Source organism: Saccostrea cucullata, unplaced genomic scaffold (genome assembly GCF_032062105.1).
Source record: "Saccostrea cucullata isolate Sc308-1 unplaced genomic scaffold, CSIRO_AGI_Scuc_v1 ctg1335, whole genome shotgun sequence".
In the NCBI taxonomy this organism is placed as follows: domain Eukaryota; kingdom Metazoa; phylum Mollusca; class Bivalvia; order Ostreida; family Ostreidae; genus Saccostrea; species Saccostrea cuccullata.
In genome coordinates this window covers 94,841-112,500 of record NW_026928438.1, presented here as the reverse complement: position 1 = coordinate 112,500, position 17,660 = coordinate 94,841, and the positions used below count along the sequence as shown (strand labels likewise).

The 17,660-nt window shown below is 30.6% G+C and overlaps 2 protein-coding genes across 3 annotated transcripts; both read right to left on the bottom strand.

The window, feature by feature from the left end:
* Window positions 1-1,143: 1,143 nt before the first annotated feature.
* LOC134277565 (beta-1,4-galactosyltransferase 4-like) lies at window positions 1,144-7,615 on the bottom strand. The gene is made up of 6 exons (XM_062759891.1): window positions 7,231-7,615; window positions 3,460-3,872; window positions 3,137-3,324; window positions 2,070-2,192; window positions 1,421-1,516; window positions 1,144-1,278 (listed from the first exon to the last, which is right to left on the bottom strand). The coding sequence occupies exons 1-6, from the start codon at window positions 7,487-7,489 to the stop codon at window positions 1,149-1,151; spliced, it is 1,209 nt and encodes a 402-aa protein (XP_062615875.1). The 5' UTR covers window positions 7,490-7,615; the 3' UTR covers window positions 1,144-1,148.
* A 4,842-nt stretch (window positions 7,616-12,457) lies between these two features.
* On the bottom strand, window positions 12,458-16,472 carry LOC134277577 (fibroleukin-like). Of its 2 annotated transcripts, XR_009994279.1 has the most exons (5): window positions 16,309-16,472; window positions 15,952-16,048; window positions 15,545-15,712; window positions 14,032-15,144; window positions 12,458-13,482 (listed from the first exon to the last, which is right to left on the bottom strand). XR_009994279.1 is itself a non-coding variant. In XM_062759902.1 (4 exons), exons 1-4 carry the CDS (start codon window positions 16,420-16,422, stop codon window positions 14,894-14,896), a joined length of 630 nt encoding a protein of 209 aa, XP_062615886.1. In that variant the 5' UTR covers window positions 16,423-16,472; the 3' UTR covers window positions 12,458-14,893. The 2 variants fall into 2 exon arrangements, 1 of the variants encoding a protein (XP_062615886.1); XM_062759902.1 differs by having other exon boundaries at window positions 12,458-15,144.
* Window positions 16,473-17,660: the final 1,188 nt, after the last annotated feature.

The window sequence follows — 17,660 nt, the reverse complement described above, 5'->3', positions numbered from 1 at the left end:
ATGGGTCCACGAAGAGTTAGAACGTTGGTGTTTTGTATTTTCAATATATGATTTCGTGACTACTCCGGGTACCCCTACTATCGACGCATGTATATACATGTACCATTGTAGAGAAAATATTTAATATTTGTAAAATATTTCTTGCTTTTATTGATTCTTAGTGTATGTCAAACGTATATGCAAATTTTCACCGAAAGACGTTCATTGGAAAGCAAGATATGCACAATGTCTGAATAATTTTCGAACAGCCCTCGTATATAGGTGTTTTGATTCACAAAGTCACTTTCCATCTTCATGTATGATAGTGTCTAAATTTGGTCATACTAGTGAAAAATATTTGAAGTCAACAGTGTTCAAATTTTATGGCCAATAATATGACGTTTTGCCGATCCAACTAATTATAAGATCAAAATTTGACGGACATTTTAAAGACAAATTGTAGAACATAAGATTCATACACGGCTGTCCTCAAAATAGACCTTTTTCCAGATGATATAAAAGCAGGTCAAACACATACTCTGAAAAATCAAAGGTGAGATCAAGTGACATAGAATAGCAAGTATGCACTATTAATTGTAAGTTCTGTTTCTGTGAGTGGTCATGCATAAAAATATAGTTTTTAAAAACTTGTTAAAGGTTTAATCGACAAGGAACTTAAACTTGATCTGTAAGCTAACAACAAAAAGAAATGCGTTTAAAATCAGCTGATTTTCTATAAGCAAAGTAAAATAATTCAGAAAAAAGTGGATTGCTTGAAGTCTAAGGGTTATAAATTTTGATGAAAAAAAACATACAAGCTAGAACTTGAATTCTGAATTCACAATACAATCATAGCTAAATTAACCTATCTTCTGTATGGTCATATAAGCCCGCAATTCAAGAATTGGGTTAAGTTGTTATAATCAAAATATAAAGAAATATAGAAAAATATTACATAAAGCTGTTAAATATTTACCAGCACTGCGAGAAAAAAAATATGGAATGATAGATTGACAGATGAGAAGAGACAATGCTGTATGACTTGTAATTTTATTGCATAAAAATCTAGATAAAACAACTTAACAATATTATTTGGCCACAAAGCGTCAGACGAGTCTTGCAAATACATAAAATAAGTACACTGTATAATTTTAATATAAAAAAAATATTCATTGTTTTCCAACATCAACTTCTATTTTAGTATAGTAGGCATACGTCTTGAAGGAAACAATTTTATAAGACACACTATTTACTCCATCTTGACGCATCCTCAGCCTAGAAGTCCGCAACATGGCGATCCTGAAATATAATATAGAAGCTTTAAAATTAATTCCGGTATTTATAGGGTATTTCTATAAATGCTTTAAAATACAGCTTAAAGACACAAATATATTATGCAAATGTGACGGATACCAAAAAGATATCAAAAACAACATACAACCTTTTACTCCATGGTTTTCTCTTTTCATGCGTTAACATTTTATAACGGGCAACAGTCACTGGTGGACGCATTATTCTAAGTCCGGAGTATACAATCCTGTAAAAATAAAATGTCCATTGTAGTTAGAAATATTTAAAATTGTGTGATGACGTTGATAGATAAAAGAAATTCAACTAAATCTAACAAGTCTTCTGTTATAAGTAAGAAACAATTTCACAGAATGTACACATTATTAAGGATGAATTGTTTTTTGGGAATACTTCCAATTTTCTCTCAGAATTACTCTAATGTATCTCTTAGTTTCGATATTATTCAACTTTGCCAAAACTAATCAACCTGAATATGCAACTACATTTGTGTAAGTAAAATTTAACCAAAACGAATGTCATTTAGATGAAATAAAGTACAGTACACAGGGATATTTTTGCCTTCGTCTTATATTGGCCCTTTTCAGCCTCATCCAAAAATGGCGAATCTAAAACAGGGCAAATTAGAAGAAAACAGCATTATCTTTTAAATAGAACAGGGAAAATTCGTAATGGGACATTTGTGCAGGTGTAAAAGGGCGGAAATAAACATGTATACAGTATTATTAAAATGATTTTTTTTAATCTAAGCTTCAATAGTTCTGCATGCGTTAAATTCTCACCTTAGTGCCATATCGTCATCCTCGCCGCCCCAACCCCAAAAAGCATTAGAATATCCATTGACCCGGCGGAATTGGTCTGGCCTAAATCCTAACACCCCACCTACCAAAAAGGAGTACATTAGTCTGAAAATGAACAGAATAAAACATATCGATTCATATATTACGCAGAATGTATCGAGAGATACATGGTAAATCAATGTACGAAATGATATATTTGTTTTAAATTGTTTAAGTATATAAAAGGGTAAACAGTATATAAGGAACGGTCTTATTAATTTCTAAATAGCAACAGGATACTGATATTATAATTATCAAATTCATCATAATATCTTCATACAATTGTTCCTTAAATACATAGGAGGAAAATGTCGCCTTTAGTGTGAGCAAAATAAAGAGTCCATATTAATATTATCAAGATGATTTCCCAGTGGGATAACACTCTGACTAGAATGACTACACGGCCAGCCAATATTGGCAAACTATCAATTACTGAGAAAAAGCGAGTTGGTATAAAAAGTTGTGACAATGAAGATAATGCTCTACAATGTTATCAGCTGACACGAAATTTTTGTCCCTTGATTGGACTAAGAATTCCGTGCCAGTTAATTTTGATTGAAGAAATATTGTGACAAAAATAGATTTCCACTGGGAGTTTTTGATTATTTTTGGGTAAAACAACTGTCATTTATCCTAAAGATCATATTAAGTACTTAATATTAGAAATGGTTTGCTTTGATTCGTGAGCAGTATTCTAATATTCATTTAGTAAATATATAAAATAAATATCAGCCCTTTCCTCTTTCCTTCCAGAGTAGAAATCTATCGACCCCTGAATCATACAAAGGCGGACAATTGTGAGTTTTATTGATAACACCATCATTTATATAAAAAATGGAAAATAAAGTTAAAAAAAAAAAAAAATTAACCATACACTTGTACTTGTGCCCATTTCCCCAAGAACCCTTACACGTACATTGGCGGAGAATAATAATTTGAAATATTGCATTTCAGAAGGTATAAAAGTGAACTGTTGGAATACATCAAAGGTTCAGAAAATCATTACCTACTTGTAGCTCATTTTGTCAATAGCCACTGATAGGTGGCGCGGATGATCTCCACAATCGTAAAGATTCCCATCATGTTCCGGAATAAGATCGACGTCATGAAATATGACGCAATCAAAATTGTACGTCTTCATGGCCTCCAAGAAACCTGCATTCATTATCCTTCCCTTATTAAATGTACCATTTCCTGTCTAAAATAAGTGCAGAAAGGATACACTATTATTAAGAATCAGTTAACAGAGATGAGTACGATATTTTACTATATACATTTACAAATGATCAAGTTTTCCCCCATTTTTTAACACATAAAAACAAACTCTTGGTACCTGTTCTACGACAAAAAGTCTAAACTCAGTTAATTGCAACATTAGCATCGGTATAAGGTTTTTGAGGAGAATACACAGGTGCTCCTCACGGTCTCTGAATGGTATAACAATGGCTAAATGTCGTACAGGAATACACTGTGAAGGCCTCCATTGTCCTCCAAATCTATGAAACTGTTGAAGTGTTGTATTGCTATCATATAGACACTCTTCTAAGGTAGTGTTTAGTGTTACGATATAATTCGTGTAAATGATTGAAGAAGTATTAGTAGAGTTCACACATTTGACTTGTGCACAAACTGACTTATTACACAGCATTAAGTTACACATATCCATTGATTTTTCCTCAAACTGTGAGGCTTTTATATTGCATTCTGCCAATAAACAAGGTCTCATGTCCAATTTCCGCTGCCCCTCTGAAATGAAGCAAAAGGAAGATATATTCCTTTAAAATCAAGCAGTAATGTTTATCTGGGAAAACTACGTCTTAATTGAACATAACTTTAAAATGTTTCACTGTTTTGTTTACTTTATGCATGTGTTTCGTCACAGGAGATAATTACGACTTGCAGAATAAAATTTCGTTAGGTTTCAGCACCAATGCATGCATGGTCATTAAACAAGCACATTCTTGCAATTTTATCTTTTGCATTCTCTCTTTAGTTAGTTCTTTTTTTAAAAGTTAAATAACATCGATAAAGTTATTTATCTAATTATCTTTTTGAAATTATTTCCAAAATTAAAGCAGTGTAATAAAAGATGTCCGTGACTACATATGTACCACTAGCATTTCTGGCAAGAGCATGAACAATTCTGTATTTTCTACCAGAAATCGACTCTGTTCTTAGCAATCAATATAAGGTCAGACCAGAGGAAAATCAAGCAAGCGATATAAATTGAAACCAAGATAACATTACATTTCATAATGGAAATGAGATGTCAAAAACAAATTACAACCGACTTTTGGGGGAACTGAATCCTTATAAAAAGATATGCATCAAATAAATTTGATTAGAATCCAGTTACTAGAACAGGCATCTATTGATTGCTACATCATCCTCTTAGAACCACCGTTATTTGTCATCAGTCGTGACCGTATGTTGTAGGAAGTAGGCTGCAACGGGAGGAAAAAGCGATCTATGTTCGGATATCGACCAAAATTCAATTATAAGAAAGTTAAAGGAAAAGATGAATATTTATTCGGAAATAAAAGATTATAATTATCGAGCACGCATCTACTTTTATGCGGTATCTGTGAGGGGTTATCTGTTAGAGTGATAGGGAGAATAACGTTTCTGAATGGATGATCTAGTTTGACAAAGGAGAGAGGCAGAGGGTCAAGAGAGATAAGAAAGTTTCCCAAATGTACTGTGACCTAAGTTTTATTTTTCCTGAAACCCTAATTAACTTTCCAGTTTGAAACAATGTATATAATAAAGATGCATTTCTTTTATGAAGTATATATCATTTTAGGAGCAGTTTACTTTGCAAATTTTGTATAAATAAATATTAACTTGAAATTAACATTTCCTATATCTAACAAAACTCCTTACCTAAATTAATACCTGAGACTCCTATCCTATTGTATATCAACAAAACACGAGCAGTCGTCAGGGGACACTCACTCCTCCATGGCACCTGATCCGACCACTGATTATTTGGAGGTTCGTGTCTGGTTTGCTCCAATGTTGTATTAATAAATGAACTTTTGAGTTTGTATACTGTTCGTTATCTTATATTTAATCATAACAAAAAACGAATTTACAAGACACCAACAGTTCTGATATCCGGGAGTATACAGTCATTAACTTTCACATTTTCCATCTTCATTGGTCTTTGAAAAAAGTTTTATGAAAGAATCACAGGAATCACAGAGTCAAAATTTGAATACCTCAAGCAATGTGCAACATTGACAATTGAATTAATTTCTCTCAAAGTTTCTTTGACCGTAGAATGACTTAATTTTACAATACCGGTATCCCTCAAATGTATGTTAAAGCCGCTTCATCCGAAACAGGCACATATTATCTTAAACAATAAAAGTATGTCATTACATAGATAATATATAAAAATTAATTGTAAGATTGATTTAATAGTTTATTACAACAATCCTTACATGGAAAACATAGACCAAAAACCTTGTTGACAAACAGCAGTTCCTGACGGGAAGTTAAGATAGGTTTTGAAGTTACCTTTGAAAAAAAATACTTTTATTGGTTATATCTAATTATGAAGAGAATTCAAACCCGAGTATTTTTTTTCCATTAGTAGAATCCTAAGTCATGATATATCTTTTAAAAATTAAGAAATTAATTGAATATTATCCATAGTAATTTTTATCTTAATATGCATATTTACAGAATAAAGGAAAATCAGATATTTTTAAAGATTTTTTAAAAAGGGGGTTTAGTAAAGAGGGAGAATATTGCCTGTGTACACTTTGTTGTGGAAAATATGCTCGGGTCTGTTCTTCATGAGTTATACTTGTAAGCGATAAATTTTATTTTTCGAAGGTGATTTCACGCAATGTAAACAAAGGATTATTTTTTGTGTGACCTAACAAAAATTATTTTTTTAACTTTTGAATTTTGATATCTTTAAAAAGAAAAAGACTTTGGGGATATAATTTGACAAAAGTTGAAATAATTTATGGACAATTATTTTTCAAAAAGAAAAACAAAGATATATTTTTAGCGATTAGAATCGGACCAAGCGGCTTTAAGTTGTTAAATGTAAACGATATAAAGAATTTTGCTGTGAAATGTAGTGCATCTGTATCCTTTCAATAATTAGAAAAGAAAACTTTCTCTTGAAATCCAAGAAAACAGAAGGAGTACCCATGGGTTTTTAAAATTATTAAGAGGAAACCACACAAGTGTCAAGGTTTAAAAGACAATTATTTGTTCACTTTATCTTTAATATGCCTTGTATAATTTGTGTGTTTTAAAACTTAGAAGAAATACGAACTAAATTGCTTATGTTATGCTTTCGGGAATAACCATTCCAGAATTTTTATGTAACATCAAAATTTTATGATAAGCATATACTTTGTATAAAAGTGAAAACAGAAGAGTGATCCCTGGTGATTTTAAGAGATTGGTTGAAATGTCGCATTCACGCATTAAAAAAACTCTTAGTTTGATGATGGAAGATTTTCTGTAGAAAGGGAACGAACAAAAACATACTTAATGATAACAACGTGACATTTTATATTATACAACCTTGTAATCTTCGCGAGATGACATCTTGCTATGTACATATAATAACTCGCAGCAATATATAACATGTATCATATAAAAGATAAAAAGTTAACTTTTCGTGAAAATCTTTTCTCTGAAGTGAAAGAATAATTTGGTATTGCTTATTTGAAATAAAACATATTTTCCGTTGTTCAATTATCTTATTGAAAACGATATAAAAACTCGACAAGAATATTCATTGTATAGGTGTACCAAGTAAGTTCACGTTAAAAAAAAATGTTGAATATCAATTATAGAATTATTCTACAGAATTGACAAAATTTATCACGTCATCAAATTAATCTTAATTTCTAATAATGTTACTTAATGTCAGAGGAAATACCTTTATCCTATGTAACGAAGTTGTACATCTAATAAACTACATATGAAAACAGGGTTTTAGTTTTAAAAATATCTTTAAAAGCTAAAAACAGAATTTTTATCTGAAAAAAATGTGTCTCTGATAATATAATCTCACTGACGCTAGAATTTGAAGAGGAATGAATAACAATTAAAAAAAAAATCCTTAACTTACCTAGATAAAGTGGAGTCTGTGGACAGAAATCTGGACTCTCCTCAACTTTAGCGACAGTTTCAGACACAAGTGTAACAGTTAAGCTACCTACGTCAACACTCCGAATTTCGTATTCGATGGAACTGTTCAAAACTGATGGAACGCTCTTTCGAGTATTTTCTGCTATTCCACACATATAGAAGGTTGCATATATAACAATTCCTGCTACTGTCAGGAACAGGTAAATCTTGATAATCACACTGAATTTTATAAAGCGCATCGTCCTGTTTACGAACGCACGCTGGTCCACACATAGCCTGTATTTCTAATCAGTCTCTTCTTGAGCCTTTATTATTGCAGTATGTCTGCCTTATATTGTGTGAAGAGCTTGAGAATGGAATCAATTCTGAATATTTTTACAACAATTACCCTTTCATAAATGGTCGGGAAAATGATTTAAAATTAAAAGATCGGGAGATGAAGTTTAACTTTAATGTACTTGAGCCGTTTATAATTTTTTATGTGCTCTGTTGCTAATTATACTTTCACATATATATTTTATTAATATCAATCACATTTAATGAACAGAACAGAAAGAAAAATATATTATGAACTAATGAACGCTTTGAAATACAGTGAAATGATTGGCGTCTCTACGAAAATGAATATACTTTAATACTAAGGTTTCATCAATCTTCGTGGATTTTGTACAACAGACGATTTTAAGGATACGTAATTTCGTGAACAAAAGCATTGACTATACAAATGAAATGAATAACACGTTTCTCAATTCAATGTACCTTTTAATTTCGTGGATGAAGGATATGGAGATAACGAACAGTATTCAATATCAAAGTCCACAAAACAATACAAAATAGAAGCTGAGCAAACACAGAACTCCAAAACATCAGAGGTGAGATCATAGTATCCACCAAATAACTCAATAAATGATTACTTGAAACGAGACTGCTGATATCCTTGTTCCATCAACTTGTTGATCAATAATATACCTCGTTTTGTGTTCCTCGTGGTTTGAAGGTTGTTGACTTATTTCATATACTGGGACTGTTCTTACCATAGGGCCAATAACTAAAAGAATTAAAGGATAAAATATGTTACGGAGCATTCGCTTAAAAGGGACATTAATCGTCAGAAATTCGGTACTCTTTCATTCTGGTTGTAGCTAAATGAGACGAGAAAATTTCGAAGCTCATTAAAATATTAACCAATGCGAGTGAGGAATAGCTGAAAAATAACATTTCTGCATATACCGTTAAATTCAATTGCAATATAAAGAGTCATTTTCATTGGTGAATAAAGAAGGACATAAATGGAGATAACGAACAGTTTTCAATATAAAAATCCATAAAACAATACAAATATAGGAGCAGAGCAAACACGCGGACCTCCAAAACATCAGAAGTGGAATCAGATAACATGGAGGAGTAAGAATCCCCTGCTGACCGGTCACAACCGCGTTTGCTCCTTGTCATGATCGGGAAATAACGGAAAAATCAGTCGTCTCTTCAGTGTATAAATAATGGACTAACAATTAGTATGAAAAACGTTAGTCAGCATTTGACTCAATGATAAATTGTATTTGCTGACAAGGTCAATGTATCGACCATAAAACCTGAGATATGATGACGTCACACAAACGGCGCGATGATTTAAAATTATGAAGCTTTTTGTGACCAAGCAGCCCCGGGAGAGTGACATAGGCGGACTCCAGACCGTGGTTTGAGATGATGAGAGATATCTTAGTGTCTTTAATTAATATCTGGTGTTTTCATTACTTTTTACATCATTTTAAGCAACATTTAGTGATTCCTTAAATCCTTTGATAACATGAACGCCTAAGTAAATCATATTCGCTTATTAAGAACGAAATTTTATATATTATTTAATTTCAATGAAAGGTGGTCTATAGTATAATTCTTGCTGTATTTAAGAAAATGATATCGTGTAAAAAGCAACTTTACTTTAACCCTTTATGAGGTTAAATATCCCTTGTGTTTGAATAGTTTGTTTCTATTCTAAAAGGCAAACCTTTGAGATTTTGCCTTGTCCAGTCAAAAATTGTAATAGCAGCAATTTTACTACATTTATAGTTTAATTATAGAATTGACTTAGCATTTTCTTTTTGAGAAAATATGATATGTGGTCGAAAATGAACAATTTGGAACCCTGTCTCAAAAGTTTGCATTAAAAAAATAATCAGTTGACGTATTCTTGTATATTCATATTATATGTTAACATTCTGTCACTAAAGACCAGAATAAATTGTGAAACTGTTTAATTTAAAAAAAAAAATCCTATAATAAAATACATAGACCATTTTATTGCACGGTATAAGTGCAAACTGTTTTTCATCTATTTTTATCTAGTACATTTTTGAAATTTTCACGTGCAAATTTAATATTTCATATTCATACAAAAAAAATTGCCTGTACATGTTTGTACTTGCAAGAAGTGATCAAAGCAATGGAAACGTGTTTGTATTTTTACGTCCGTAGCACTGTTTATCCTTGCAAAATTTTACTATACTTGTAGTTAAATATACTTTACTAAAGATAACTATTGTTAACTTACCTATAATGAAAATTTTGATGCTTTGAATTACTTTGTAACATTAATCTGAAACTCTTTAACTTGATAACAACGATGTAAAATAAAAAAAATATATGTAAATTAATTTTAATATTTCCATTTAATATAGCAAAATGTGTATGTATGAATTTGAAAACGTAATTTATACCAAACTGAAATCCATAGAAAAAATACTTTGATTAGCGCTTGTAAAACATTAATACAAAAGTAAGTATAGTTAGCTATAATAAACTATTACGGTAGTATCATGGTGTAAATTTTGAATTTACCTCCCCCTAGTGAATTCAAAATTTACAACATGGTTGTAGTTAGCAATAGAATGAATTTTTTTTCGTTGAGGAAAGTAATATACGATGAAGAATCATGCGAATAGTTAGCAAGGCACCAAAAGACACCTCTCCTAGTTAATTTATTTTGTAGAGCTATCATAATTAAAAATAAATATTATAATTAAGTTAACATAGATTATTATACTTCTACTGATTGTTTACTCTATAAAGTGATTAGATGTGAACAATCCCTAGAATTCGCTGTAAATCGGCTAATCCTCGTGCGTTATTTTTTTTTTAGCTTATCCCTCCTTCGAAAGCTATTCATACTAATCCTCGTGCGTTAGTTTTTTTCAGCTTATCCCTCCTTCGAAAGCTAGTCATACTAATCCTCTTGCGTTAGTTTTTTTGAGCTTATCCCTCCTTCGAAAGCTAGTCATACTAATCCTCGTGCGTTAGTTTTTTTGAGCTTATCCCTCCTTCGAAAGCTAGTCATACTAATCCTCGTGCGTTAGTTTTTTTCAGCTTATCCCTCCTTCGAAAGCTAGTCATACTAATCCTCGTGCGTTAGTTTTTTTTTGAGCTAATCCTTCCCTTGAAAGCTATTATGCTAATTCGCGGTTATCCGTAATCCTCTAGTTTTTCAATAAATATATATTGTGATTTTACTTAGTTATGAGAATAATGATTAGTTTATCTGTAAATTAAATTTAAAAAAAAAAATGTTATCTTAACAATTCAAATTTGTATCGGTATAATAAAACAGTTAAAGTATATCATTGAGGAGTTAGCAAGATTCCAGTTCTTCTCAACCAGGACTATTTCCCTCGGGTACGCCTCGGGAAATAGTCCTGGTCTTGGGGAACTGGAATCTTGCTAACTCCCTCAATGATATACTTTAACTGTATAATATCCCACTCTAAACTGAATAAAGTATGGTTACTTGCCTTGAAAATACATGTTACGAGGGTTGATCCAAAAGTAATGTCACAACCTCGATAAAATTTCTACTAGACGACGTAAATCAACGAAATTATACATGATCGAAGCTATATTTATTACAAATCAGTCCTGAAAAATTCAAATTAAAATGATTTATACTTTTTAAAATATCGAATTATATACAAAGTGCAATTACGGTAGTCGCCGCACCTAAATAACGTCATTTGACGGATACGCGCTGTCATATACTTGAACGCTTACCCTTTGTTTCGTATACAAATATTTGAGATTTACTAACACATTCACACATCTTTTTATAAGAATTATTGGCGCCCATTGTACACTCATTCTATATATAATTTAGTCTTCTGTCAAAATTCTTGAATAGTACCATAAGACAAACTTAAAGTTTCTCATATCGCTGTAACTGTCTAACCGTCTTTATTTTTGGACACCGCCAGACACAAGTGAACGTTTCCGTCCGACCTCCCTTATTCGGTCTTTCTGTCCTTTGCTGATCATTCAGTGACCCATGACCCGCTAAAATCGCTGAAACCATTTATAAACAAGTCTTTTATTTATATTATCTCCTCTGTATGTCTGATTAATCATCGTAACTGTTTCTACGGGCGATTTCCCCATTTTGTAGCAAAAATGCATCACAGCTCGTTTCAGCGGTTATTCTCCATTTCGACATCTCCTTTGTTCAATACAGCAGATTAAAACAACAATGTTTATTATCAAAAAGCAATGACGTCATTTTATTTTTAACTTAATGCTAGAAAATGTCGAAAAATTTTGTCTTTTAAAAATATTGGGTGATAAGATGCTTTTATAGATGCTTTTTAATGCGTTTGTCTTTCCTCTTTCTAAGAATTTACACTTTAAAACGTGACGTTAACTTGTGACGCGGCGACACCCCTTATGTTTAATATTTTAAACTCTATAAAATTAATTTAATTAAACATTATTCAATGAAAATTTCAAGTTTGATTAGATTTATTTTTATGCATCTTTTGGTATAAAATATTTGATAATATGACGCCAAATATTAAATATATTGACGCAGTGACATTACTTTTGGATCAACCCTCGTATTTGTATAATTGCATAGTCACTTGATTGTTTCGTCATGAATTGAAGATAGATGCTTAAATAGAACACATGCTCTCATTCACATGTCTAGACTGATAACGTGTATTTTTCAGGTTTATTGATAGGTTAAATGGGATGAAGATAACATATACATATACACATTTACAAATAAAAACAAAGAATTGAATGAGAGAGAGAGAGAGAGAGAGAGAGAGAGAGAGAGAGAGAGAGATGTTTGATGGTCCTCGCCTCGAAAGTATATCCTAAGATCGGAATGGAAGTGAGTATCTGCACACAGATTATCCTAATTAAAATAACTAAGTGACCTCGAGTTAACTATAATTTACTCCAGTTTATTAAAGTAAATGTAACCCAGCAGAATTCTGAAAACAGGTTCACATTAATATTTTATATCTTTATTTAACAGCAAATAAACGGTAATGACATTAGTGTCTAGAAAAAATATACATAAATTATTTTACCCAGTAGACAAAACATAACGTCAAATAAATAGAAAATAAAAAAATTAACATGAGAAAAAGAGAAGTATTACAAAAGCAAATACGTATATGGACAGCACGACCACGAGGTATCGTGACCTTGAAACTGTCTGATGAGACAAGTAATTTTGATCGAATCTGTGTATTCATACCCAGATTGTAGATGAGTTGATTTTAAGAATACGTCATTCAGGAATAAGATTACAAAAGCATTTACAAAATGTTAGAATCTTTCTCACTTGATTCAAATAATTGGGAAAAAAAGTTTTCAAAAGTGAGCGCGGTACTCGCCTAAATAAATAAAATAAATGTCATAACTAAGTCACATTAACAGAAGTTAATTAAAATGTTAAAAGTTACCACAAAAGAGACAGAATGTTTACCAAAATGTCAAAGTTATCACTAAAATAAATACGATATTATTTTAGTTTCGAAGGTCTTTCGTATGGTAAATTATGGTTTTAGACGTGATTATGATAAAATCAAACATTAAATTTGTACTATTTAATATAATTTTATGTAACCGAAGTACTTGTAATTAAATCAACAACAATGATATTATCCAGTTATGCAGATTTTGGTTTTTTTTTTTAACTTTTCCAACGATATTGGTTGATCTCATTCATTTTCAATAATTCCATGTATTTAACATGTCAACCATTTCACATCAAGTTTTATCTTTAGTTAATACTTTTTGAAATCTTATGGTCATATAAATGACTTCTACAGGATAATATCCATAAGCATAAGTTATTATAGACTATTAATCGATCGTATAACTTCAGAGAGCCACTTTCAAAATTATTTTAACTTCAATTTCTATCGAATATTATTATTTTCATTTATTTATGAAAGATCTTTATATATAGAGGATATTCAATGTTTTGTTGTTGAATATGGAATTTATTTCACAAGTGGGACATGATTATTTGATATTTTCACGAGTGCGAAGCACGAGTGAAAATATAAAAAAAATCCTGTCTCACGAGTGAAATAAATTCCATATTCATCTACAAAACATTGAATTTTCTGTTTATTACATTTTCTTTGATTTTCCCTTTGCTTACGTCTTTTTTTGTAATGCAGTCTTAGGCTACATGATGTCATAGTTGAGCGGTTAAGACGTCTCTGCTATATTAGTGAAAAACATTGTAAACATGAATTTCAGCAACATAATTTGGGAACTTTCGCTGTTTTATTTTATGACAGACTGTTTATGAACTCGTTCTCCATCTTATAACAGGTTAAGGAGTATTTTTACAACAGTCTTGGTTAAGGGAAGGAAAATCGAGAGTATTCCCGCTTTTCTGATATTCTTTCACACTGTAACAGGATATCATTTTGATATCCTTTCACACTGTGATAGGATATTACTTTTATTCAATGGATAAATTACAGTATTTCACTGTTAAAATGTAATAAATTTGGTATCATAATGATATTCTTCATATTTACAGGTAATTTGTTCAATTCCTTATAGTGAATTTCATTTTTGTAAACGAATTAAACTTGTGAAAACAAATTCCAAAATAGCTATAAAAAGTATTCTTAATTTATTAAGTGTAGCCTATTTAGGACCTAAAAAAATATATTTAAATCTGAAACAACGAGTTGTTGATTTTCATATGAGGAAATAAAGAAATGAATTGAAATCAAAAGTCCATATAAAAAGTACAAAGCATCAACATGGGTAAAAATAAAAGCAATATACATGTGTGCCCTTTGTACGTGTTTTACATGTGCTAAACACATGTAAACATTTTCCTTGCATAAAATTCTTTAGAACTTGTTCAAACAAATTAGATTTGATATAATAAATTTTGGAATTATTTTCAACAAATTAATGTGTCATTTTCGTGTCAATTTAATTTTCGTTTTTTTTTCAAGCATGGAGAGATCTACAAATTCATGACCACCACAAAATGTAAATTTTAATATGCATTAATTACTCAACACTTCTCAAACCAAGAGATCAAATCCCTGCATACCATTTTTTTCTCAGACTTAAAAAAGTTGTACCCAAGAAAATTTTTGATTTTAAAGTGTTGTTACAATTTTCTTTATCAATTTAAAAAAAATGATGTATTAACCAACCTCATATGTGCGAACTAATGCTTTTTAATAATTTTGCTTCACTCAAGATGCTTGCACTGATGCTATTTAATACATTATTTTAAAAAATCATTTTATACAGACTGGTGTTTCAATTAATGGAACATTATGCGCAACAATTTAGTTGATTCTCTCTAAACTTTAAAGAATGCTAAATCATTTTCTCTTAATCATCATCCTTGTACTGGAAATCTGTGATCCTTTATTAAATGTACGAAACCAAGGTTGTTCCCACTTTCCAGGTGGATACTGTCCGTTAAGGTAGGCGTCATTACAAGCGTTGAACCACCATCCTCCTACACCCATCATATCGGTACAGTTACTTGAATCGAGGTCATTGTCTTTGTCATAGGTAGAAAACTTCATCCCGTTTATGTTGTCGGTCGTACCGTATCTCATCCTATCGTCTGTAAATTTATGCAAAATAAGAAATATTGATATCTTGTATGTTTTAAACAATTATATAACACTCAAAATTCTGAAAAAAAGACTTACTAATTATATGGTAATAACTATGAAAAAAATTGCATATACGTGATTAATATCTAATATTTCGTATTTGGTTTCAATCTTACCACATACTTATAGCTTGAAATGAAACTTATTGAGTGAATTACTTTAATTGATTCTTGTCGAAAGTATATTACCACTTTCTTTCTTTTTTTTCTTTTTTCTTTTTTGTTCACTCGAGAAAGTTGACAGAATGTTTATAATATATTATGAAATACATATACTAGCATATGATAAGAATCCAGACTCTTAATATTATCAATGATCTCATTTTAGAAATAAAATGCCTCTTCAGACCTAATGTTCCTAATGCGTTTCCAGCGATGTACAATCTGTAATCGTCATCTTCTCCGGATATAGAGAATGTGTCATACTGTATATAACGGGTGGTGCCATCCTTGCCTGTAATGCTCACATACAGCGAACTGCTGTTATTCTTTGTCAGCTCATGTATGACGTCATTCCCTGTTACATTTTTTTTTATTTATTTGAAGAAAAATAATATATATAAAGATTTCTTGATGATAATTAAAAGCTCTCTATTTACAAAATATCAATTTTGAATTTATCTAAATTCAAATGCAATTATGATCTAAACATTAAATAATTTTCTTGAAAAATGTTAACTGAGACCGTGCTTAGAGTAGACTGCATTCATACACATAATTATATCAAAATTAAGATTCATTAAGAAAGTATATCACCTATCCAGTAGCTCGTCAACACATCCCCAAATCCAAACTTATAGTCTTGCCATCTTCTGCTGAAATTTACCTTGCCATCAACTCTATTTTGTATTACCTATATTTAATATTTCATATTACAATTAATCCAAATTTGTGTGTTGAATTCATAAAATGTAGAAGTAAATGTTTTGAAATATTTGTCTAATTTGAATACTCAAATTTGCACTGAAAAACTCCACAGAAGAATTAAGACTGAATAGAGATTTAAGAAATATTTCTGTAAACTCTTCTAATCATTCTGGGTCTTTTTAACGTACACTTTATTCAATATGATCAAAGTATCAGCAATGTTTAATTCTAACTTTCTTTACTTACAGTCCAACCTCCCCCAGCTGTATCCATATCACAGTACACTTGTACTGATTTCTTATTATGGAGTAAATCCCAATTAGGATAGATACTGTAGACCCCAGACGTTCTTCTACCCATATCATGTAGTTCCTTGCAGTCTTTATGTAAATCTGAAATGATTTGATAAAGAAAAAGTTTTTTTTTTCTTTATTGGAAATACTCTATCTCAGTCTTTGACTTATCCATAGTTTGTCCTGTTAGTATACCAAAATGCAGTGTGGAACAATACACATGTAATACAGCTCATTTGTAAACTTCATTCATTCTCCCTTTTCTCTCTCTTTCTGTTTAACTGATGAGAATTTAATAGGAACATGAACTTTGACGTCTCACACGTGTATTTCATAAAACGTGTCAGAGAGGAAGAGAATTTTAAAAATTCAAATTAAGAAAAGAAAAATATTAGCATTCTGCATATTTTGCAGTAGATAGGACAACTTAAAGAAAAGATTCAATTTTAAAAGATTTTAATCCTAAACTCACTTCACTATGATTATTCTGTGACTTTTTTATTTAACATCGTAAAATAGGATTGATTTTAAAAGATTAGATGACTAAAATGTTCAAACGGAAAACATAAGGCTGAATAGTAAAATCTCGATCAACTGTAAAGTCTGCCTTCCGAAAATTAAGAAATGATATGTAAAAAAGATGGTAGAAGAGAGTTAATGAAGATTAAAAATTTAAACGGAAGCAAAAATTGCAAAAATAATCCGAAATGAAATCTTTAATTTCATCCAGGAAGGAAATAAAATAGATATAGGGTAGATTGCTATGAAAAAGAAGGTAGAATAAAAATTATGATAAAAAAAAAATAGAATATAGAGAAAAATAGAAAATCTCATTTTATTTTTGGATTTACAAATTGATAGTGTTTCCCTTCGTTTCTTCAACAAAATAGCCATGTTTATTGTTTTTATTTCATTTAAAAATAACAAATGAAAACTAGCAATTGTGCCCTTCTTATTAGTTAAGAATCAATGCGTAACTCATAAAACTGTATACAGATAAAATTTCAACTCCGCTTTATTTTCGTTCCTTTCGCCCTCTACAAAATTTTATGGATTTAAGACAGGACTAATTCAAAGAAGACAACATCATTGTGAAAGAGTAAAAATAACCCTGTGTTATGTATTGTATACCCATTCAAATCAATAGTGAGGGTATAATATGCCATGTAATATTTTTCAAAATTAATATTTCCCATTTCAAATTTGGCTTCTTGGCATTTTCAATTTTAAAATTTATGATTTTGACTTTTATTTTTGCTTATCCTTCTTTAATCTTGGCTTTTCCAACTTTACATTTTCTAAATT